We start from the raw sequence: 27,264 nt of genomic DNA, 5'->3' as shown, positions 1-27,264 counted from the left end.
AAACTACTACTTTGTATTTATTCTCTCTGTATTTTATAATTTAGTTTAAAACAATAAAATAAAATAATATAATAAAAATGTAAAATATAAAATGTAAAATAAAATAAGTTATGTTATTTTACAAGTATTAATTTTATAAATATACAATATTTTATAATAAATTAACAAAATGGAAATGAACGCTACTATTTTGTAATTATTCACTCAGTGTTTTAAGAATTTAGTTTATTTAAAACAAAAAACAAAACAAAATAAAATAAAATAAAATAAAATAAAATAAAACAAAACTCTGCAAACTGGAAAATCCACCCGCTTCATGGAAGGTGAGTAGGCAGGCTGAGGGTGTACAGTATGAGCTGTGTGACCTAGAAGTCAAGTACTGCTGGCTGGCCTGTTGAAAAAGGTCGAATAAGGTTCTCATGCTTTGGACGATGTCTGCCAAAAACTGTGCATGACTTTCTCATTACCAAGACCGCTGACCTCTATTGCTCATCGAGAGAAAATGTACACACCTCAGTGGGTGGAAGCTGATCTTTTTAGCAAAAGAACATGGCGAAAATAATACAATGACATCTAGGACACTTGCTGCAGTTAATGTATAACCCCTAAAGACCATGTATCAACCATCATACACCAATAATACAATGGTTAATACAAATCTGTGTGAAATTAGTTCAAGGGGGAATGTTTTTTAAAAGACACAATACAGAAAGAACAGTCTGGTACATCACAGAAACTGCTCTAGATAACAAAGATGATAGGTCAGTTGAGTGATAAATGTGCATATAAAGTTCCCACACCTTCAATGATCTATAATGATGTTGTTCATGAAGAGCATCACAAACATCAACTCATTTTCAAAATGCTCCTGGGTGCAGAATGGCCTTTGTCCTAAGTTTCACACTCCCAATGAAAAATATCTGGTATATACAGTATACAGTTAAGATCAAAAAACATAATTTCTTTACGTCTATCTATATAATAGCTTGTTTAGTGTTTTTTATTTTACAGTACAAAGTGCACTTGAACTAATATAAGCTATATATAAGCCGTCAGATCCCATAATAACAAAGTCCTCTTTACGTCAAAAATGACCAGCGTTTAACTGTCTCTAGAATAAACATAATAGTATGCCTGCAATGATAGGCAATGTTCCCTCCCTTTTCTTTAACAAAACAAAAGGGGAAAAAAAAAAATCAATAAACCTTTCAGACACTGCATCCATTTGGCAGGGCTGGTCCAGCCCAACTTTCTCAAATGACAGAGAAAAGAGATGGTGGGGGGGAAGGAAAGCAATAAGATATGGCATCAGGTTACTTCTGATTGTTTTCTATCTATTGTATCATCAGCTCAGAGGAAAAAAAAACACATTGCTCCAGATGAGAGCACTGTTACCGTAAAACCATAGATAATGGCATACAGTAAATACATTTCCATAGAAAAACAGAGATTCCTGAGCAAAATTAATCAGAATCAGCCATAATATGTTGATTGTGAACACAAACATAGATGTTCAGATAATTCAGATAATTCTCCTACCGTGATGGTTGTCCTCTGACTGGTTGAATCCGCACAGTTGGCAGATGGAGCGCACCCAGCGGTTCATTTCCTCCTCTGTTTCTGCCACCAGGTAGAAGGTTCTCTCTGCTGTCTTGATGTCGAACACAAAGCTGTCCTGAAACTCTTTGCGTTTGAAGGTGAGGCCTGCGTCCACCTGCTCGCAGCAGTGCAGGTCAATGATGCGAATGGGCTTTTTGGCATGGTCACTCTTGTAGTACTCAAGAACATCCGGGTCTCCGCTCATGCGCCCGCTACGCAGAATAAACCAGCGCTTCTTCCAAGCCTAAAGACATAATAACAACAGTGGAAGAATTTAATAAAGTTTGTATTATTATTATTATTATTTGGTATCACTTTACAGTAAGGTTAATAAAGTTAGTAACATTAGTTAACATGAACTAAAAATTAACAATACTTCTACATCATTTATTAATCTTTGTTAATTTCAGCATTATCTAATGGATTATTAAACAAACAATGAAAAACTGTATTGCTATTAACTAACATTAACAACGCTTAATAAATACTGTAATAAATGTTCATTGCTTATTCAAGTTAGTTAATACATTAACTAATGCTAACAAATGACACCTTACTGTAAAGTGTTATCTATTATTTTATATGATTTTCCAACAAGATATTAGATTTTTTTTTAAAATAAGTACTGTCATTATTTAATTCACAGTTTATTTACATTATTACATTATACTGCATATAATACATGTACAATGTTCAATAATAGTATAACATTTTTATAATTGTAGCAGTTTTTTGTTTTTGACTGAAAAAAACAGCATGATGTATTCTTTTTTTTTAGATAGATAGATAGATAGATAGATAGATAGATAGATACACAGATAGAAAATTATTTGTTTCTTTTTTAATATATTTTAAATTGTCATTTATTCCTGTGATAGAAAAGCTGAAAAATAGAAATCCTTTGCATCTGTTACAACTGTTACATCTTTATTAAAAACTGTAACAGTTGCAACTGTTACATCTTTATTAAAAAAACCCAAAAAACAACAACAACAACAACAACAACAACAACAACAAAAAAACAATACTGAACCCAAAATTTTGGTAGTTTAAATCATATATATATATATATATATACATATTTTAATCATTTATTATATATATTCATTATTAATTATTTAATGTATAATAATGTATAATTTTACATTATTACATTATACTGTATATAATACATGCACAATGACAGTGCAATAATATTATAACATTAGCAAAACAGATAGATAAAAACAGTAATAACTGCAGTAAAACCACAGTAAATAAAGTTAAAATAAATGTTTTCTATTTTATTATATATATTTTAATATGTCATTTATTGATGTGATGGCAAAGATGTATTTTCAATGTCAAATGATCCTTCAGAAAAAAAAAACAGCATAAGGTATTTTTTTTATATAGATAGATAGATGATAGATAGATATCATTTTCTTTGATGAATTCGGAAAACAGAAAATAGAAATCTTTTGCATTATTTGATCAAATTAACGCATCCTTACAAAAAAGAAGTATTAAGTATGAATTTCTTTATTTAAAAAAAACAAAAAAAACAAAAAAACAAAACAAAAAAAAAAAAAAAAAAAAAACATACAGAACCCAAACTTTTAATAGTCTACATTATTAGAATTAGATTTTTTTTTTTTAATCAGTACTGTCATTATTTAATGTACAGTTTAACACTGAAAACACAGCATGAAGTATTATTTTTTTTAATGGATAGCTATCTATTTTAATATATTTTAATGTCATTCATTCGTGTGAAGGCAAAGCTGATTTTTTTTGGTGTCAAATGCTCTTTTAAAAATCATTCTAATATGCAGATTTGCAGATCAGGATTCTTTGATAAATAGAAAATTCAAAGGAACACATAATAGAAATCTTTTCCATCATTATAAATGTCTTTACTGTCACATTTGATCAAATTATTGCATCCTTGCTAAATAGAAGTATTAATTTCTTTATTTAAAAAAACAAAAAAACAAAAAAAACACATACTGAACCCAAACTTTTGGTAGTCTAAATCATAATAAACTACATGTTTCTTAAAAATCTGTCATTATTTCATGCACAGTTTTACATCATTACGTTATAAATAATACAAGTACAATGACAGTTCAATAATATTATAACATTTTTATAATTTTATACGTTTTTTGTGTGTTTCACTGAAACAGCATTAGGTATGTTTTCTTTTTTCCTTTTAGTATTCAATGGTTATGTACATCTGTTTTGCTTATTGGATTTAATTGTGTTCTTTTTCCATTATAATCAATTGTACGTTCTTGTTTTACTTTATTGTTAATTTCAATCATACAAAAATAATGAACTATGAAATATGAAGCGTTGTGACATGATATGCCAATTCAAAGAACAGTTAAATACATCTTCAGTTCGTGCTTAGTTAACACTGATCAAAACCAAGATTGGGCTCCAAATGTGTTTCTGCGGGTGTGTGCTCTATTTCGTGTGTAAGTGTGTGTGTGAGCAGCTTATTTAAGACAGGTGCTACTCCCACACACTGTTTCCTGCTCAGATAAAGCTTTAAGGGGGAAACAACCACACACACACACACATAGAGATACACTGCATTAACTCTATTATGGCAACTGTAATAATGGCACGCACACACCTGCTAATCTACTGTTTGATGATCCATGAATTTTTCGTGACACACGCACACTACACTACCTCAGCAAATACAATACAAGGATTCCCACTTGTGTACAAACACACAGGTGCTCCATGCGTAGTAGTTGGGAATTTCCCTGATTTGAATGCAAACTGACTCTTCTGCTCTAACCACATGCAATAGAAAAAACATGGTCATTTTAATAAAAAAGCAAAATGACTTCATGATATATTCTTAGTTTGTACGAATACAATTGCTGTTTGAAAAAATATTAAATAATTTTAAATAAATAAATAGCACAGCTTTAAGTGTTTAGATGTCCAGTGCAAATAGTTATTTCGACGCTGACAGAAAAAGTACATAAGAGAAACAGCCGGATGATGGAAAGAGGTTCTGTGGCCCAATGCCAGAAATTTACTTCCGCCCCATATCGCTCGCTTACTCTCGCTCGCTCGCTCTCTGTGGCTCTTGCTGACACACAGGATCCCACAGGCTCTCTTTCTTCCATCAACACTGACACACACACACACACAGAGCCACCTCCGCCACCAAACCAGGGAACCAAGGACACTGTTTCCACTAAGCTCTACACCCCCGCTCTTCCCGGTCCTGCATCCAGCCTCACTGTCCGACAGGAAGCGGAAAATGGATCCCACTACACATCCTGTGTTTTCTCAAGCCTGCTGTTGACCTACCCCTCACATCACTCCTCTCACTTCAGTCGGCCTGGGACACTAGTACACTGCTTACTGCGCACTACCTAGTATACACTTCAAACTGGATAGTATTTAAAAAAAGAATGTGTAACAGCATGCAACATCAAATGAAAAAACATTTTCAAAACAAAAACATTTCCAATATCAGTGCACTACACATCATCATGTGTCATGTGATCGTGACCTCAAGTTCAGCGAGTGCCAAAAATAGATTGCGAACAACACCGAAAATGAAGTGCAACATTTCTTAAACATTTATTATTATTATCAGTGTCGAAAACTGCTTAATATTTGGTGTTCAAGAGAACATTTTACAATCTTACAAAAAAAAAAAAAGTAAGATTTTTATTTGAAATAAAAAATCGTTTGTAATGCCTTTAGTTTAACATTTGGTCAAATGTGTCCTTGCTGAATAAAAATATATATAAATTATTATAATACTTTAATACTTTATAAAATATTATAATACATTATAATACAAAAACTTTTGAATGGTATTGTATATCATTATACATGTCACATGATCCTTCTGAAATCATTCTAATATGCAGATTTGCTTTTTTAGGATTCTTTGATCAATAGAAAATTCAAAAGTACGGAAAACAGATTTTTTTTTGCATCATTATAAATGTATTTACTGTCACATTTGATCAAATGATTATATCCTTATAGACAGAAGTATTAATTTATTTATAAAAATGTCAAATTTTGGTATTCTAACTCATTATAATCATCTATATTTTTAAAAAATCAGTACACCATTATTTAATGCACAATTTTACATTATTACATTATATATAATTGTATTTATTGTTATTATCAGTGTTGAAAACTGCTTAATATTTGGTGGAAACCATTATACATTTTTCAGGATTCTTTGATGAATAAAAAGTTCAAGAGAACATTTTACAATCTTACCAAAAGAAAAAAAAAAAGGTATTTAATTTAATAATAATAATGCTAACCCCAAACTTTTGAATGTTATTGTATATAAATAAATCAAAAGTACGGATTCAACCAATCACAGATTAAAGCATCTCCTGTGACAAATACTGTAATTAACACATTCCCAGGTGTGTAGAAGAAGAACCCCAGCACACCCAACCTTCATTTGAAATGCATTCTGACCTGACAGCATGCCAAAGATGCAACCACAGACCAATGTCCTGATCATCAAGAGCCTGAAGACCAAGTCTCCTGCTGAGGTGGCAGACATCTTTAATGTATCTAAACGTCAAGTGGAGAGGATAAGAAAAAGATTTGAAGAAACTGGTGAAGTTCATGACAGGCCCAGGTCAGGCAGACCCCTTAAGACAACTGTTTGAGAGGACCGACAGGTTCAACAGTCCAGGGCCAGCCCTTTTTCATAACAACTGGTCACCAGAAACCCCTGTATCTACAAGAACAGTCTGTCGAATTCTCTCATGGTCTCAATGGCCGAATTAGTGCTTAGAAACCAGCATTAAACAGAAGACAACTAAAAAATCGTGTTGCATTTGCCAAGGCCCACAGCTTGCAGGAAGGATGGACTGTGGAAAAGTAGCAGAAGGTTGATTTTTCAGATGAATCATCTATTGAACTGCATTCCAATCGTCGCAAATACTGCAGAAGACCCATTGGAACCCGCATGGACCCAAGATTCACACAGAAAACAGTCAAGTTCGGTGGAGGAAAAGTCATGGTTTGGGGTTGCATTCAGTATGGGGGCGTTCGAGAGATCTGCAGAGTGGATGGCAACATCAACAGCCTGAGGTATCAAGACATTCTTGCTGCCCATTACATTCCAAACCACAGGAGAGGGCAAATTCTTCAGCAGGATGGTGCTCCTTCTCATACTTCAGCCTCCACATCAAAGTTCCTGAAAGCAAAGAAGGTCAAGGATTGGCCAGCCCAGTCACCAGACATGAACATTACTGAGCATGTCCAGGGTAAGATGAAGGAGGAGGCATTGAAGATGAAACCAAACAATCTTGATGAACTCTGGGAGTCCTGCAAGAATACTTTCTTTGCCATTCCAGATGACTTTATTAATAAGTTATTTGAGCCATTGCCGAGGCGTATGGATGCAGTCCTCCAAGCTCATGGTAGTCATACACAATATTAATTATTTTTTCACTGCACCATGACTTTATGTTCTGTACTGTACGTTATTTCTGTTAAGTGACAAGACTTTTGTCTAAGCAAAGTCTGACCTTTCATGATAAGATTTTAATTTGGTAAAATAAGCGTAATCTAGAGGCCTTTGCCTTTTATATAAGCCACTTCTGATTCCAAATGATCAACTAGAAGTCAAGTTATTATTTGTTGTTCCTACAACTTGGATTGGCGACAAGACTTTTGTCAGGTGTATATATATATAAACTGTAAGATCATGCATATATTGTTGTAGGATACTAGTTTACAAAATAACATAATTTTAATACACAATTTTACATTATTAGATTATATATAATACATTAACATGATGACAGTTCAGTACCTTTAATTTAGATTTTCTTTTTGATTGACTGATTTATTTATTTATTTCTGTTTCACTCCAAAAATAACAGCATAAAGTTTTAATTCAATGGCATATGAGTGAGCACTTTTTTTTTGGTTTGAATTTTTTTTATATTTCAAATATTAAATTGTCACAACACTATGGCATTGAAATAAATTGTTAGATGTAGTTTACTTTTAATGACAAAATGCTTATGGACATCTTTCTTTGTTTTTAGTATGTTCCTTTTTCATAATAATAAATTCTACAACAACAAGGAATTTTAACTGGTTGTCAACAGAAAATTGGCATAGTGTGCACAGTAAACATACTGTATAAAACAGAAATAGTTGTTTATTGGTACACCACATTATGAGCATTTTCACAGTGCTGCTGTAGCCTAAATATGATCGCCATCAGACCACTCAGTCAGAAGTGAGGATGTGCTGACAGCTTTCTGCCCTGCTGTTCAAGCAAAACAGGAAATTAACAGTGGATCCAAATTTAGATGCAGGTTAGTTGTAAATATCTGAGAACCGAAATAGTTTTTTGCTCTTATGTGATTCTGGAGAATTAATTTATTTATATTTAGGCTTTACTTCATACTTTACACTGGTACACATGCCTGCTAATTTTCTGTTTGACAACCTATTAAATTTTATGTGAAACACATGCACGCTTCCTCAGCAAATATATACATAAGGGTTTCCACTCATGTACAAATGCACAGGTGCTTCATGCGCAGAAGTTGGGAATTTCCCTTCTTTGAATGTAAATGGACTCTTATGCTTTAACCACATGCAACAGAAATGTAACAGTGGTGAAGTTCAAAATGACCTTTTTTTTCAGCTACACAAGGGATAATGTGCAGAGGTAATTTTATGATAATGACCATACAACTGCATAAGTCTGACTTTTATATGGCTATTTATCAAATAAATGGAAATTAAATACTGATTGGAGTTGAAACTATATATACTGTACAGTACATGAGAAGAAAAAGAGACATTTTTAAGGCTGCCTTTCACATCTCTATCAAAATATTGATTGATATGAGCATCATTTAATTAAATGAATTATAATGAATGACATATAAGCATATATAATCCTCTAAATAAAGATCATTCAAAACATTACTGTCGCAGATAACACACACACACACACACACACACACAAACACACACACACACACACACATAAACACAACCCCAAAACAAAACAAACAAAGTGGCTTTAAAAGTCAATATGTTGTGTGTTTTACTGATAAAAGTCTAACACTGCATGGTTTGGAGTCCACAGTGATACATTTTACTATGCAGTCTTTCATTTTGTATGGAATTAATATTATGTATAGGTCTGGGAGACATGATTAATAATGTTTTACCTATTATTATTAATGTTTTATACAGAATTGAGAGCCTTAGACATTATATTAAAATATCTGACTGCAGGAAACCACACTAACCAATCAGGTTATCAGACAAGATCAAAGTCTTCCGCAGTGCCGTTTAATAATTTCCGCCAATAACAAGCTGTTTTGATACATTTCTATTTTTGAATCATCAGACGGGGCAAACCTCTGGCCAAAAAAACAAACAGTCTTTCCATGTTCCCTGGGTGTATTTCTTTCAGACTGATAAATGACGCAACAGACATCACTGAATGACTGGAGACTGTGGGAACAACAACACTTTATCAACGCTTTAACACTACAGCTCAAAATGCCAAGACATAGACATGAGCAAATGGATCTTGTGCACTTTTATCATGCTGTTTTCTGATGGTGATATCTGTCTATATATATATATATATATATATATATATATATATTTTTTTTTTTTTTTGTTTTGTTTTGTTTTGTTTTATTCATTAGTTTTACTCCAAGTGCAACAACTTGGAGACTGAATAAGTATTATATGTTATTATTTCTATGTTAAAGAGCATATTAGCTCATATCAGTTTATTTCTATAACACGGTTCAAGACATACATCATTTGCTCAGCAATGGATCCTCTGCAGTGAAAGGGTGCCATCAGAATGAGAGTCCAAACAGCTGATAAAAACATTACAGCAATCCACAAGTAATCCACATGAATCCACTCCATCATTTAACATCTTGTGAAGTGAAAAGCGACGTGTTTATAAGAAACAAATCCATCGTTAAGGCATTTTAACTTCAAACTGTTCCTTCTGGCTAAAATATGAGGTAACACTTTAATACAGGTAACAATTCACACTAACTAGCTACTTATTAGCATGCATATTACTAGCATATTGGCAGTTTATTAGTACTTATAAAGCACATATTCTGCATGACCATATTCTACATCCCTAATCCTACTCCTAAACTTAACAACTACCTTACTATTAACAAGCAGCAAATTAGGAGTTTATTGAGGCAAAAGTTGCAGTTAATAGTTTGTTAATAGCGAGAACTGGACCTTAAAATAAAGTGTGACCAAATATGAGTCCTCTAATATTGCTTTTCTCGGTTCAAAGAGGTGGCCTGAATAAGGAGAGAAATATGCATCAGATCAAGCATGGTGTAAATGTGAAAACTGTCCAAATCAGTTCTAAACAAATATTTCGGTGGTTTATGATGAGAAAGGACAACAGAAGATGGACTTTTACACTGGAGAAGTGTTATTAAGGATTATAGACTGTATTTTGGCTATGTTATTGCGATTTTTAACAAGCTGTTTGGACTCTCATTCTGACGGCACCCATTCGCTGCACAGGATCCATTGGTGAGCAAGTGATGTAATGCTAAATTTCTATTCCTTAAACTATTTCTTTATTATTAGCATGTTAACAATGACACTGGCACATGTCTTCCCTAGTGAAAAATAAATATACTGAAATGTATTTAAAATGTTTATTTTATGCTAAGTATACTACAAATACATTTACATATTATGCACTTAATAAAAAATACCCTGCAATTGTACTTGAGCTCTGCAAAAATCATTTCATTCTAAGGGGTTGTTCCTTTAAATGCAAATGAGCTCTGCTCACCCCGCCCCACTCTTCTCTCTGTGGAATAACGATCTTGTTTACTCTAGCCGCATTTAGCCGCGTTTAGCCATGTTTAGCCGCTAAACTTCCTAACTACCACGTTATAAGGAAAGGCGATTGCAAAGATTCATAAAAAAATGCTTATACACACCTCTGCTGTAAGTGAAGCTGGATCATGAATGATTAGCGCAAACATAGACGGATATATGTAGATCAGGAGGCGCATTCCCTTCACAAACAAATGTAATCCACTACATCTTCATCTTCAGATGTCGGGAGTAAATGACGACCACTATGTTCATTATTACATCCAGCAACACAACACCTCAATTGCTTAATCAGAGATATTCTTGTCTAACTTACATCCCTGCTTCGGCATCGAAACAAGGAAAGTTACTGGACTGTGACAACTGGTCTGAGGTAAGACGCTCATGTCAATCAACTATCGTGGGAGCGGCCTCTGTGGGTGTGACGGCACACTGACAGGCATCTGAGAACGACTCAATTTGAAAAAGGGGATATTATTTTTACAGATTAATTAAAAATCACTGCATGGATTTTTATCATTATAGGGTAGATTTGTACATACACTGCCAACACACATTAATGTTCAAACAACATGAAAAAGTGAAGTTTGCATCCGATGACCCCTTTAAAACATATTTTAGGCTTAATATTAAGAAATGTGCACTGTGCACAAGTAGTACTCTAAATAAAGTTTAATTACAATTTTTAAATCAGTAAGTCTTGAGCAAAATGTCAGTGAATATGTTAATAGTCTTGAGCTATACTTAGTATAAAATAAATGCATTTTAAATCTATTACTTTTTTACTAGGGTTGTGATCAGAAAATAAAAAAATAAAAAATAAGATAGTTCACCAGCTGTTTTTATGATACTTTTAAGAGGGTTTTTTTTTGTCAGACAGCTCTTTCAGTACATGAAAAAAAAGCAGCCTAGACATTCCTCAAATTTTCTTCTTTTACGTTTCATAAAACAAAGGTCAGAATGAGTGGAATGAGGATGAGTAAATGACGACAGAACAGAATCGATCTTTGCTGTGATAAAGTTGTTTACTAGATCAGCATAACATGTTTCCTTTTCAGATTAATCAATCATTGGTATGGATTCGCTAAAATCAATTTTAGGCGGATTTTCTGGAAACATTTGACATTCGGTAGATTATGGGCTTTTGTTCTTGTTTGTGGTGACCTGATTACAGTTTTTGTGGTATCAGAAGCTCCACCCTCAAAAGCATCTCTGGCCACACATACATACACAACCCGAGACCTGCTCCTGAATTTTGTAAACTATACATCCCAGTTTTATTCCATCTAACTGATTGGTTTGTTTTATGAGTGAGTGAGAGCGCAAATAAAGATCCGAGCAAAAGAGAGATGTGGAGAGGGAGAGCGATGCAATCACTTTAGTGCAGCTCACCCTCTTCTCATTTGAATTTATGGCACTCTCATGGCTGTAACATGACTAAATGAGATTTGGAACAAAGCCCAGATCAGTTGAAGGAGGACTGCATGACCCAGCTGGCTCACAACTACCACATTTAGCACATATGTCACTGCTGGTCTCAGATTAGAAGAGCCTTTTATGTACTTTGCAGGACTGAGATTTGGTCAGTTTTTAACTGTTAACAAAATCTGTTAAAACTGTTCAAATGTTGTTGTTTTTTCTGTCATATAAAGGCAAGACACACCATGAATCAGGTAAAACATTTAACTAATATCCTCAGTTGATTGATTGCATTAATAAGTGCAAACATTTTTCTCTGTATTTCAAGTTTTGTGAAATGTAGTGTTTGAACATGCAAATTAGGCATTATCTATTTAAATACGTACTAATTTGCATACATTTCCAGAACAGAAATCTGAACACTGAGCACAGTTTCAAAATCCTAGTTTCATTTTGTTGACATATTAGATTTTAGACAATTTTAGACAGGTTTTTACAATGGAGATCTCTTTTTAACAATCAAAAAACATTGTCAACAGCTAGGAAAAAATAAAAAATCTTAAGAATAATGTATCTAGTCAGGAAAATCACATGAACAAAGCCCTCAGTAAAAGCCTTCAGAATATAAAACAGTTTTGTGTATGTAAGTGCTACTGAAGTAAGGGTCATTTTTGACAGAAAAATTTCATGTTTTGGTGCTAAACTTGGTTTTGGTACTTGCTATTTGAACACACGCACACACATACACACATAAAATTAACAAAATGATTCAAAAAGGTTAAATGGTCCTGAAAACAAAAAGTCACCCTTGTTTGCGGTCAAAATGAACACACTGGAAACAAGTGGAAAGTGAATTTCATCTAGTGGAATGTTTAGTATTACTCTCAAACAAAATCTTACTGAAAGCTATTTTTAAGATAGAAACCTCATATTTGGAACACAACTTGTTTAGATTTTTGACTTTGATTTTCGTGCAGTTTTAAGATCCTTGCACACTGAGTCTGAAATTTTCCCATGTGTTTTTCGCATGCGTCAAAACTTGTAACGCACTTAACGCCATAGTGAATTGTCAAAACACCTCTACGAATGCAAAAAACGCCCAAAATTTGACCCAATCTAAATTGTTTTATGACGGATGAAAGTTTTGGAGGCAGTGTGTAAAACGTGTGGAAATTTTGGATCACAATTATGGAATCCGTGTGCAAGGACATGTTTCTAAAACATATCAATCTAAAAAAAGTATATCTCTGTGCATATTTTTTTTAATAATAAACTTAAACTTCTATGACAATTGTTCACTCAGTTTAAAAATGTAAGTCAAGTGGACACATTTTTAAGCAAAATGTTGAGTTTACACATAAAAACAAGTTAACTCAATGTTTACTATATTTTTCTCAATGAACACAAATAAGAAAGTTGAGCAAACTCAGTATTTTTATTTCTTCATTTGAGCGGTCAACTTGACATTATTGCGCATGCGCAAAGTGCCGTCGCTGAACTATACACGGAGTTTACTGCTTCAAACATAAACAACGATGGCAAAGGGAGTGGATGTCTTCTTTTAAGGTAAGTTCTTTCTGCCCAGATTTAATATAGAAAGTAAGCCAAATAAACTACACAGTTAGGTTTGTAAATGTTCTTTAAAGAAAGAATAAACATTGTTGAATGAAGTCTGGCGGCTAACTAGTTAGCTAGCTTTGTTTTTCCAAGCACGATCAGCTAACGTTAGCATTTGCAAGGTATGTATACAGATATATTTTTATAGATACAGTTCAAATGTCGATTAAACGAGTATATAATTAACCAGATAGAGGTTAATTATGTGTTGTATTTCGTTGTGCTAGGCGATATAACTTACTAGTTTATCTGGCACACAGTTGTTGTTGTTGTTGTTTTGTTTTTTTTTTTTTTTTTTTTTGTGAATCCGCGATACTGGTGCATATATGTGAAAGTGCAAGACGTGTAAGATGATAAACGTGTTTATTGACACACAACCGAAGCGTGCAGAAAATATGCGATCACAGATTCATCTCTCTGTAGCAGCTTAGTTCGCTTAAATTGTCAAATACACATAAAGTTATGTCAAAATGTGATTATTTACATAAACAATCACTTGTAAGTCTGAAATGAGAGTCAACGTCTGAGATAAAATCGCCTGTGTGTCAGTAAATTTGATCCGTGCATTAACGTTAGCCTCATAAACCTGCTGATATTTGTTCCGTTAATGTTACAAAAAAAAAAAAAATAAAATAAATAAAAAAATAAATAAATAAAAAGCTAAGACAACACTCACTCCTCTTGACTGAACAAATTTAGCAGCTTCAATAAGAGTCAGTTTATTCCATACAGTGAAGATATGCAGTATTTTTTTATACATGTATTTTTTGTATTATTTCTGACTTATTTCTGTACTGGTAAAAACTAGTCCTTATCCAGAATTTTATTATTATTATTTTTGTTATGTTTTAAACATTTAATGTCAATATTTAGTAGGAAATCTAATGTTTTTTTTTTTTTTTTTTTTACTGCAGGACACAAAGCCAGAGGATGTCCACACCAAGGGTATGAAGATGAGCATCTTAACTATTACTGGAAGATGATGTTGTCATCCACTCAAACCTAAAGGTGCCTAGGATGTAGTACTAGAGACGCAGATTGTGTTGGAATATATACATGGCCTTACCACTGCTGTTGCTGTCCTCTTTGGCTTAATTTAGATCATCCAAAAAAATGAAAATTCTGTCATCATTTACTCACAGCCATGTCGATCCAAACCCATAAGACATTTGTTCATCTTTAATACACAAATGAAGATATTTTTAATGAAACCTGAGATATTTCTGTCCATTCACTGAAAAACTATTCACCTAAAATTCTGATGCTTCAAAATGTTCATAAAGAGATTGTAAAACAAATACATAAGAATCGAATGGTTTAAACAAAGTCTTCTGAAGAGACGTGATCACATTACACATCACGCATTTCACACTAAATGCTGCTCCATCTCTGCAAGTGCTGTGAGTTTGAGCCTTATATAACATGTATTAAAAAAAACCCCCAGAAATTGTATTATATTTTAGTTTTCTATACAGTGATAGCTTAAAAGCTATGTCAATTAGCACTGCATTATAAGTACACTCTAAAAAGATGGTTCTTTAAAGGTCTATTTAGAACCGAGTTTAGTTTTTTTTTTTTTTTTTTTTTTTATTCCTGGCAAAAAAAAAAAAAAAAAAAAAAAAAAAAATTGTAACTGTCAAAACACCTCATTACTCATTTTCTGGACATCAACTATCCAGCTACACAGACTATCAACACAGTTTCAACAGGTGAAGTTCTTTCTTACAATGTCTATAAAATGTTAACTTTCATATTGTAACTTGTTTCCCATTGCCAATAATGTCTTTTTCTTTTTTTTTAGGTTCTTTTTTGTGTGACCAGCTCTGTTCGGTTAAGGATACTCTCTTCTCCACTAAGTAATAGAGGTAATGAGTTTATTCATTGTTAGATTTTTCTTAAAATTATTACTTGAGTCTATGCTTAAGTGTTAAAGCTATATAAAACTATCCTAAGATCCCACTTTAAATCACTTTTTCTTTTTTTAATATTTTGAAGGGCATACTGCTTATATGTCAATTTTTGCTTATGGCCTTCATAAGCATAATTGTTTTTACATAAACACATGGACACTCTTTAACTGTAAACTCAACTGTGTATTTCAGATGCATCATATTCACAACCTCATCATCTGCAGAGAAACTGCCACTCAATCACACCACATTGATGGGCTTAAAGGCATCACAGAGGATCCTGAAGATACATTATTCCTGGAAATTTTGTCATTTATTTTCTATTTCTATTTTTACTTTCTGATGTATTTTTTTTTTATGTTCATTGTCAACTGTCATTTATTATTTGTATTTAGCCAATAACTGTTTTTAGAGCATTTTCATTTTTGCTTCAAGTTCATGTCAATTAAAAAAAAATAAAAGTACCTAACTGAAACTACATGCTGTTTTGTTTAGTTTTTGTGTGAGTGTGTAAAACCCTAATACAGGCTAAAATACATTATAGGAAAAACAAAAATGTTAATAGATAATATATGTAAATAATATTAATAAGTAAAACTAGTATCAAAGGTATAAATATACTAATATTAATGAAAATAAACTATTTTCAAATGTACTATTTTCTAAATCCTATTTCATGCATCCCTACAATTGCGTCTCTTCAGGAGACTTAAACTGCTCAATTCATATTAACTTATATATTTATTTAATTATTTATGATCTCTTTATGAACGCTTTGAAGTTTTGGGTGAACAGCCTTTCAATACAGAAGTCTCTCAAATTTCATTAAAATATTTTAATTTGTGTTGAGTGTGAACAACGGTTTAGAACAACATGGGAGTGAGTAAATGATAAATTTTCAGAATAATTTTGGTTGAATTATTCCTTTAAGTGTTGTGTTAATTAGTTGAAATATTTTGCTTCTTGATCCAGTGTGTTTGTTGCATTATGGATGCGCCAAAATAATAGATGGAGCAAGATGAACGTTTAAAATGACGGTAAAGTTTAGCTTCCTTTAAATTATATAAAAGTTTTTTTTGTGACTTTTGATTTAAAACTTTACTTAAGGCTGCAGAATTTTAATATTTTTAATGTTACATTTTTCTGGCACTTAAAAAAATAATTTTTAAGTGTGTGTTTTTTGTTTAAGAGTGTTTTTATTGTAAATAGTCACATCCTAGTTACATCATAGTTTGAGTGGAGAAAAGCTAAATTGTGTTCATTTTGCAGAATGCCAATAAATACTTTCTGTAATGATGACAAAATCTTGTTTGTGTTATATTTACAGTATTGTTCATACTGCATGCATTTGTATTCTTAAAGGATGTGGAGGAGCATACAATGTGGCTTAGAGTCTGGATGTAAGATTTAAAGTTATACATTTAAATAGTAAAAAATGCAGTTGAGTTGGCTTGGCTTAAAATACTAAAGCAACCGGCTGCAAAGCTTTTTTGAGGTTACTGAAACTTCAAGCAAAAAATTACTGGCACAACTTAGTTCTTGAAGTTCAGTAAACTCAAAAAAAGCTTTGCAGCTGGTTACCTTAATATTTTAAGTTGAGTCAACTTAACAATTTAAGTTAATCTGCTGCAAAGCATTTTTGAGTTTACTGAACTTCAAGAACTAAGTTGTGCCAACTCTGACTGGTAGTTCACTCAACTTCACTGAAGTTCACTGAACTTTTATATATGAGTTGGGACAACTTCCCTCCTTTAAAGTTGAGTAAACTCAAAATTGCTGTGCAGCAGATTAACTTAATTTTTTAAGTTAACTCAACTTTTATATGATCCGTTAGGGTCTAAATTAAAAGTCTATAACATACTTTGGTTAAAATTTCTCATTGGTACCACTGGTACTACTAAAAAAAACACCCTTTTTACCTTCTAAAAATCAGCTCTGTTTACAGCAACCTGTTTTGTTGCATGTCTCTTTAAATGCTAATGAGCTCTGCTCACCCCACCTCTCTCTTCTGTGGGGTGACGAGCTGTTAATTTGCAAAGATTCATAAAAAAATACCCACTTCTTCTGTAGGTGAAGCTGCATCACAAATGATTTGCACGAACCTAGACACATTTAGGCAGATTGGTGCATTCTCTACAAAACCGAAAGTAATGTTAATCCTCTGTGTCTTCAGCGGCTCAGATGTCAGGAGTAAATAATGACTGCTATGTTCATTATTACATCCAACATCAAAACACCTCAATCACTAAAACAGAGACATTCTTGTCTTCTCCTGCACCGGAGTCAACACAATGGCAGACGGTTCACAGCTCACTCAGGGCGGGTCTAAGGTAAGACAGTCATGTCAATTAACTATTGTGGGAGTGGCCTTGGTCTGTGTGACGTAACATAGCCAAGAATCTGAGCATGGCTTGATTTGAAAAGGGGATATTAATTATAGGTATTAAGTAAAAACCAATAGGTGGATTTTTAACATTATAGGGTGATTGTGTACACACACTGCCAACACACATTTATGTTCAAACGACATGTAGAAGTGAATTTTGCATCCAATGCCCCTTTAAGTCCTAGGTACACTTTTTGTTTTAAATTAACATTTGTAGTCTTTGTACAACTTTACTATGATGAAACCAGGGCTAAAAAAGTGGATGGTCACTTGTGCTCTATAGCAAAGGAAGAAAGAGCTATACGATAAAAAATGTTTGGCATGTTACTGAAGGTGACAGAGTTGATCAATGGGAATGTAATGGCATGAATCCAAAGGCTGATTATTGATTGGCGCTCCTCAAGGACGCTCTGCCAGCACACATGCCATCCTAATGAGCCTAAATGGAAACACAGCAAGTCTAATCATGCGCTGATCCGCGGCTCATTATAAACTGGGCTGTCGATGTAAAATACATTCTACAATCATTTCTTAGTCAATGAACTGCTCAATAAACCCCTCACCGAGGTTAAAACAAGCTAAATCTACCTCCGATTTGTGTAAAGGAAACATCGAAGGAAAGGGAAAATCCAAATTGTTTTGAAGGAGTCACCTTCTAAAATTAGATGCGAAAACCCTTTTGTTTATTCTCTGGCCAAAGGCCTTTGTCTTTTCTGAGCCGATAACTCACACAAACTCTATTTATAGAGACACTAAACAATGCAGGAGGAGAAACAAACAAACAAGACAAACTCGGGTCATTTACAGAGGAACTCAGCAAAGCCCGCACAACTGATGGGGAACAAATCGTTGCAGATCAAAAGTGTACTGAGGGTCATGAATCGATAAATAGTATTGTTTTTAATAATAAATATGGGTTCATCAAATACAGATACATATGCAACAATGTTTGTGCTAACAACAATTGTTTTGTGTGGTTAACAACTGTGCTTACTACTAATAGACTAATACATTTGTATTAATATTTACTAATAACTAAATATGAATATGTATTATTGTTAGGGCTAAATGATCATTCAAAATAAAACTTAAAGATGAAACATACTTGTGATGAGAAGCATTAAAAAGCAAAACAGAAGCTCCCTAAGTTTCATTATTGAACGTTTGAAAATGAGTAAATTAGGACAGCTATAAATATTAGTATTGCAATTTTAGTTGTAATATAAAATAATATTATTAATAATTTATTATTAATATTATTATAATAATAATTTATATTATTATTATTATTGCTATTGTTGTTAATTATTTTATTATATTTTTATTAAACACTCATTTTTACAGTAATATATATTGTTTTATTTGTAATATTTATTTTTATTTAATAAAATTCTATCTTAATAAAAAATTTATCTTAATAATTCATTTTGGTATTATGATTATTATTAGTAGTATTTAAACATACTGATATTTTATTACTACATTTTGGCCTCAGAAATCACAAAATCACAGAAAACCTGAAATTTTTTTGTAGCATTTTTATTTATTCTCTGATTTTTTCTGAAAAAACAAACAAACAAACAAAGCCAAAACCAAGCACAAAATTAATTTTCCTCAAATTTTGCAGCCCTAATTATTATTTTAAATAAATTACATCTGAATTAATAAATTTTATTAAAAATAAAACTTATTTTAAACTTAAACTTAAAATTTTTTATCGCATTTTCATTTCCAGATTAAAAAAAAAAAAACGCAATTCAATTTTTTTCTAATTTTGCAGCCCTAATTTTTATTTTTTTGTATTTTATTAGTATTTTTAAAGACGTTTCTGTTTATTTTTGTATGATAAACAAAGACTCTTAATTTCTTTCTCAGCCCTAATTATTATTTTTTTAAATGCATTTTTATTTTTTTTAACACATTTTTGTTTTGGGTTTTTTTTTTTTTGTATGATAAACAAAGATCAAACAAAGAAACATTTTATTACTATTTTTTAAAGATATTATTGTACGATGAACCATCATAAGTGATACAGTCGTCAACATCATTTAATCTTTTAAAGGGAAATAATCTACCTGAAGTGCCCACCTGTAGTACCTGTTCCATACATACAGACAAACACACACTCACAGCTGAGCAAACATGACTGCTGAGCTGCGTCGCTCATCTAGACTCTACTTTTATAAAGGTCAGGCCTCAGCAGCACAGGGGCGGTTGGGGTCTTTGTTTTAAAGCAGACAGTGGCGGTTTGGCCAGGCAAACTTCGGGGGCGAGCAGCTGCTTTTATGTAGGTCACATGGGTAGCTCCTGTTGACTCCAATATTGCATGTCTTTCTGTCTCATTATCATCTCTGTATACTCACTTCTGAATCAGTTGTGAAACAGAATTAGTTTAAATTATGGAGTCCCACCCATAACTCCGTGAAATGTTCATCTGACATGCTGTTGTCCAGCAAGCACATCTCTGTGACCACAGAAGCAATGGTTAATCGATAACAGGGTCACATGACAACACACATTCCAGGAATGAGAGACAGAAAAAGAAAGAAAGATGTGTTCAAGAAATTAAAACAGACTAGACACAGATGAATGCATGAATTTGGGTAACACTTTTTTAGTTAACTACATTATGAACTAAGAATGAACAACTCTTCTACAGCATTTATTATTCTTAGTTAACGTTAATTTCAGCATTTGCTAATGTATTATTAAAATCACAAGTTGTGTTTGTTAACATTAGTTAAAGCACTGTAAACTAATGTGAACTAACAATGAACAACTGTATTTTTATTAACTAACATTAACAAATATTAATAAATAGATAAATAAATGTAATGTTCATTGTTCGTTCATGTTAGTTAATACATTAACTAATGTTGACAAATGACACCTTACTGTAAAGTGTTACCTGAATTTGTATGGAGTTAGACTTGTTTCATATTTTCAAATAAGTAGAAAAAGATTGAAAAATGAAACAAATGTACAAACAAATACAATAAGATTTGGTAATAACATTTTTATATTTTAAAACATTTTCTCAAATAAAAAGAAAAAAAGGGTTTAAATGAATCTACACTGTAAAAAACTATTTGTTGAGTCAACTTAAAATAATTTGTAACCTGGCTGCCTTAAAATTTTAAGTTCAGGGAACTCAAAAAAAGTTTATTCAACTTGAAATGTTAAATTATACTAAGTGACAACTTAGATATTTGAGTTCAATCAACTTCAAATTTTAAGGCAGCTGGGTTATTTACCCATCTGTTAAGTTTAACAAACACAAATATCTAAGTTGTTACTTAGTACAACTTAACATTTCAAGTTGAATAAACTTATTTTAGTTGACTGAACTATTTTAAGGCAGCAGGGTAACAAATTATTTTAAGATGACTCAACAAATTGTGTTTTTTTATTTTTTACACTGTAGTAACTAATAAAAGAGTGAATAAATTAATTAAAAAAAACATAAAAACAATTAATAAAAATGTATTTACATTCTAAATGATAACTTAAAGAGTATTTCTAGTTAAAAAATATAAAGGAACAAACAACATAATTAATTAAATCTTAAAATTATAATCAAATTCTATCTTACTACCAGTTAAATAATATAAATGAATCAATGAATGAATATTCATGTAATTTTAGTATTTATGTACTATACCATAATAGTATCAATTAAAGTTTTGAATTAGCTTTTATTTTTATGTATTCAGTTTTCATTTTTATTAATGTATTATATTAAATATAAATAATATTACACATTTTTAATGATAAACCACTTTTTATATTAATATTTTTTTGTTTTAGTAGTGTTATATTTTTACGCTTAATAATTTATATTCATTTTTATTTAAGTTTTAGTTTCAGAAATTTTAGCACTTCAACTTATTTCAGGTTTTTCCCTTAATTTTTAACATTTCTAATTAAGTCTAAGTCAAAGTTTTTCCATCTAATATTTTTACATTTTATTTTGGCTTTGTTTACCAAAATTATTTTTAAAAGATTTAGTGGGCAATCAGTTCAAAATCGTGCTTGATCAAAATTAAAAGCACTGCCAGCAAAATAAAACAATACTAGGCAAGCACAAAAATATATCTCTTTCACAACTCTTCCATCCAAATAACCTAAGTAGCAGCATAAGACTGCAAGAGTTTCACCATCATCATTACCACATCAACAAAGCTGTGATGAACCAGATCAAAAATAGGTTCAACTTTTGCCTGTATGCTTACTTCTAGGGAAAGAGGGAGTTAAAAAAAAGTTTCAACAGAAAAGCAAAAGGTTCTTGTGTCAGTAAGACAAACACTGTACTCCCACGTAGTATTTCTTGAAGAAAGAGGAAGCATGCACTTTATGTCTGTCTACATTATGCAAAGCTGTTAAAAGCATTTTTAAAATATCAGCCAGAGCAATTCCGAGGCCAGTGATAATGCATCCCTCAGAAGTGTGAACAGTACAGTTAAGTGTGAATTAACAGAAATCACACTGCCTGATAACTACAGCTGTCCTGTAGCCTACTAGATCGTATTGATGCATTGTATAATGTCACACTGGACACCCACAAACAGAAAGCTTAAAGGGGTGCTATTATGCTTTTTCACTTTCTGAATTTTAGTCAGTGTGTGGTGTGTATCTGGGCATAAAAAAGATCTACAAAGTTACAAATCTCAAAGTCCACTCCAAAGGGAGATATTTTGTTTTTTAAAAATCCCTTTCAAAGAACTACAACGAACAGCTCCTTTGGACTACAACGTTTGATTTCCGCATGCAACGATGTCACAACGTGGTCCATTAGAATATCATTAAATTAAATCCCACCTACAGAAATTCAAATTGTTGGGGGATGTGTAGGGACGAGGTGGGGGATTAGCCTAATTTTAGTGATGCAGCGCAGAGAGCCGCTTTAATGAGCCGCAGCGTGGTGGGTATAAACACAAGGATTGACTAGAGTGGCCGTTTCAGAGCAGTAACGCGGCGCAGACGTGTGCAGTACAGGGGGTCGAAACACGTGCCGAAGCCACAATCTACTCCGGTTGCCACGTCGGAGCCGTAACGCACCGCAGACATATGCAGTGTGTGGTAAGAGATTTATTCATTATACAGTGTAGATAGCTTCACTTATAACGTGAGTGTTTTTTAAAATGCATAAACTTGCACTAGAATAGGCTAGGCTGATCAGTGATGATGTTCTCTGATAATGTCAGGCTGCTTTAAGCCTTATGCTGGAGCTGGTTTCAGGCAATGTTATCAGATATTATCATGTATCTGCGATCTCACAGGCTGGGGATGGGACACTACTGTAGCGTATAATTTACTCAACCTCCATGCATCCTAGGTGTATATGACTTCCTTCTTTCAGGCGAATACAATCGGAGTCTAATAAAGTCTAATGACATGCATCCATTCATAATAAAAAGTGCCTCACATGGCTCCCGGGGGTCTCCTGTAATGAATCGATGCATTTTTGTAAGAAAAATATCCATATTTAAAATGTAAGATTCACTATAAATCTAGCTTGTGCTAACTGCTTTGACAAGGGGCGTGGCAGTACTGAAACACCGTCTAAGCTGTTCGCCAATCGCAACGCAGTGGGACAGCTAACCAATCATCAACAAATTTCCTTTTTTCAGAAGGCGGGCCTTCATTAAACCCGGAACTAATCGAGCTATTTGTGCCAGGCTGGGAGAAAGGTATTGTAATAATGTTTAAAAATTATGTGAAAAATAATGCATTTTTCGAACCACTAAGCATGTGAGCATGTTCTAGTACTGCCCCAAAACAAAAAAAAGAGCATAATAGGACCTCTTTAAGGTTATGACTATTGTATATTTTGTCGTTCTTTAGCAAAAGTAATTTTACAGTACTGTTCATTGTAGCTTCTTTTCTTGCAAAAAGCTAACATCGTAACTCTAATAAGACTAAAAACACAAATATTAAGTAAAACTGCTTTTAGGAGGCAACATGCAGTTGGTTTTAGATCTTAATTTCTTTCCATTCGTGTAGTTTTATGTTTTATGGAAGCCCGTTTCCACAATTTATTCCACAGTTTATATCTCACAATTCTGAAAAAATTGAGAAAAAGAGTTTTTATCTTGCAATTCACTTTATTTCTCACAATTGCAGGTTCATGTATTATGACTTCATAACATAATATCCCACTCAAAAACCCACAATTCTGCGAAAGAAAGGCAGAATTGATTTGAATTTTTTATCTCACAATTCTGACAATTTTATCTCACAATTTACTTCTCGTAACTGTGAGTTTTTATCCCACTATTATGACTTTATAACTTGCAATTGTTAGTTTATATCATGCAGGTCTGAGTAAAAAAGTTTTGTGAGTTTGTATTATGCAATTCTGAGAAAAGTCAAAATTGCAAGATGTAAACTTGCAATTGCGAGAAAGAAGTTAAAAATGTGAGATAAAAACTCACAATTACCTTTTCTGTTTTTTATTCAATGGCAGAAACATGCTTCCATAATGTTTTTTTCTCATTCTTTTTCCTGGTCTTTTTTTGCATATGAGGAACAAGCATTGATTTGTGGCTAAAATCTGTTGTACTGGACTTTCCCCTTCACACTTGTTTTAACAGACATGCCTGGTAGATGTTTTGCATGCACATCACAGACATTCACTCTACACACACACACACACATACAGCTGGATGTGACTGATTCAGGCTAGTTCCTGCATGCTGAGCAGGTGTCGAGTCTCTGTGTTTACATAAGTGACATCAGTTTATGACACTGGAAAGTCGTTAAAATAAACTCGACAATGTCTTGGAGTGTGACTGTACGGTCTAAAGATGGCTCACCATTAATATATTTTCCTGAAAGACGGTGCATATGTGGTTTCACAGCATTTTACAGTGGGTTTAAGTCCTCCACAGTATCTGCCTGGTAACCAGCACTCCAAATGTTTCTTTCCTTTCTTTAAACGCAGTTTGCACTTTTGAGATTTTTGCACTTTTGCACTTTTGCAGATTTTTAGAAAGTTAAGGTCTGGAATGAAAATTAGAAGTCATGATGCACAGAAATTTTAGCAACCAAAAATATTCAGTCGAAAATGAATTTTTGTTATTAGCTTGTTATAAACTTGGTGGGTTGAAAACATTGACAAAAATAGTGATGTTTATTTAGTACTTTGGTTGATTTTGACTGTGTCAGTTTTTTGTTTTGTTTTGTTCACTCAACATGAAAAAGCTAGAACAGGTAAACATGTCAGCTGTGTGTATGCTAGAGCTGGGTTGACAATACTGATTTTAATCAATCTTAGTTTTAATAGGGTTACAGTTACTTGTTGCTATTAGTTACAGAATGAAATAAACATGAATGAGCATCAGAAGGTGTTGAAAGAAACAGTGCAACTTACTGAAATATATAATTTTGTATGTAATTGCTCAATCTGTGTTTCATCTGTGGAAGGACAATATGGCATGTAGCATAACTACACTGAATTGCTTGAAATTAAAGGTCCTGTATGTAATTTTTCAACTGCACTAAAGGATAAAACACCATAATATTTGCATATTTTACATACTTGTTTCCCCGAAAAACAATGCTACAGCTGTGGGATTTCGCCTGTGGGATTCCACCCACTTACAGTTTACCTAATAATATTTTGACAGCCTGGGTTGCCAGTTTGCAGAAAAAACAGCATACTGCAGCCATGGAAGAAGTAAAACAAATAGAGTCAGAGATCGCAGATTCTACCCGACCTAAAAAGCCTTGGCATCCATCTAAATAGCTCTATGACCACAGGCATACTAAAACCTACCTGATCTCATGACGAAAACATACCTGTGCAAACTTTTTCTCAAGATGCAAAATACATACCAGTATGTACATATCATTGCAGTTTCCAACAGAACACTAGAGGTGGTAAAAAAATAGCAAGCACTTGTAATCTTTTTCGTACATAGTTATGATTACAGCTCCATATGTTTTGCTTTCCAGCGTTGACCCCTGTTGACTACCCCCCTAGTGTTGGTAGGTTTAGGGTTAGGTGTGGGAGAGGGGTTAGGATTAGGCAATCATGTAGCGATTTTAACGAGAGGGGGTAATAATTTGGCAGAGGGTCGAAAATGGAATTAGACTTCGGATGCGGAATCCTTGGGTACAAATCTTGTGAAAAACATGACTCATGATGAAAGAGCTGAAAGATGAGAGATCGAAAAACTAGCTGTATCAGCCACATTTTATGTGACTTGAAATGTCCATTGAGTGGCGCTATAAATCTAATGCTCAATGACGTTTTAAAATAACGTACCATCTGCACTCCACCTAAACCTACTTGATAGTATTAACAAGAGTGAATGTGACGAAAAAACAGCCGTTTGAACGTTTGTTTTTCAATCTCTCATCTTTCAGCTCTTTCATCATGGCTAATTTTTTCATGGGACTCGTAGCCAACTCCATGAAGTCCAACTCCATGCCGGCTGAGCTACTGAGCAAACTTGTTACACCTGGTGTTCTGACAATTTGTGCTACCCTGTCATGTACACTTACCCCAACCCTAAACCTACTCTTAACAGTATTAAAAATACAGTGTTGGTAGCCTAATCTGATAGGTAGCATTATTTGTCCAAACACCGAAAAGCAAAACATATGGAGCTCTAATCATAACTGTGTTTATTTCTGTTGGAAACACAGTGATATGTACTTATTGGTATGTCCCTGTTAAAAATATATATATATATATATGGTGGTAAGTAGGTTTTGATTCTGGGATGCTGGTTAGATTTGTTTTGATGCTGGTTTAAGCTGGTCCTTTGCTGGTTTATGCTGGTCCTTAGCTGGTTTATGCTGGTTTATAGAACAGCATAAACCAGCAAAGGACCAGCTTAAACCAGCATCAAAACATACCCAACCAGCATCCCAGCATCAAAACCTACTTACCAGCATACGCTGTTTTTTTTACCAGAGGTATTTCGTGTCTAGCGAAAAAGTTCCCACAGGTACATTCTCGTCATGAGATCAGGTTGAGCATTACAGTTTTAGCACCACTCAGGGGGCATTTCAAGTCAGACCTGGGGTAACATGTACAAAACCAACGTCATATAAAATATACCATATCTATGTTCATCTGTTCCAGGGGAAAAAAAAACACTATTTTAGTGCCACTCAGTAGACATTTCTGTTGGAAACTGCAGTGATATGTACTTATTGGTATGTATCTGTGTTTAGCGAAAAAGTTCCCACAGGTACGTTTTCGTCATGAGATCAGGTTGATTGAAATGCAGATAAATCAACTCATCAGTTTATAATATATAAGGTTCGTCGCCTTCCATTGTTAGTTGTGCTCATTTACGTTGCGTATCCTCAATCTGACAACCCACGTGAGTCGGGGGGACAATATTTTGAAACAAAATTAAAATTTTGTCATCATTTATTCACCCCATGTCTTTTTAAACCTTAAGATTGATTTTCCTCTATGAAGCACAAAAAGAGATG

The 27,264-nt window shown here is 33.1% G+C and overlaps 1 protein-coding gene across 2 annotated transcripts in view; it reads right to left on the bottom strand.

Moving 5' to 3' along the window:
- Positions 1–27,264, bottom strand: part of gab2 (GRB2-associated binding protein 2) — an 85,342-nt gene that overhangs the window by 40,008 nt on the left and 18,070 nt on the right. For both annotated transcript variants that reach the window (XM_051128629.1, XM_051128628.1), the window contains exon 2: positions 1,540–1,843. In XM_051128629.1, the coding sequence (XP_050984586.1) occupies positions 1,540–1,843 (304 nt within the window). The remainder of the gene's footprint in view (positions 1–1,539; positions 1,844–27,264) is intronic.

Source organism: Labeo rohita, chromosome 15 (assembly GCF_022985175.1).
Source record: "Labeo rohita strain BAU-BD-2019 chromosome 15, IGBB_LRoh.1.0, whole genome shotgun sequence".
Lineage (NCBI taxonomy): Eukaryota > Metazoa > Chordata > Actinopteri > Cypriniformes > Cyprinidae > Labeo > Labeo rohita.
Note: the sequence above shows the minus strand (reverse complement) of the source record. Positions and strands in the feature narration are given on the sequence as shown.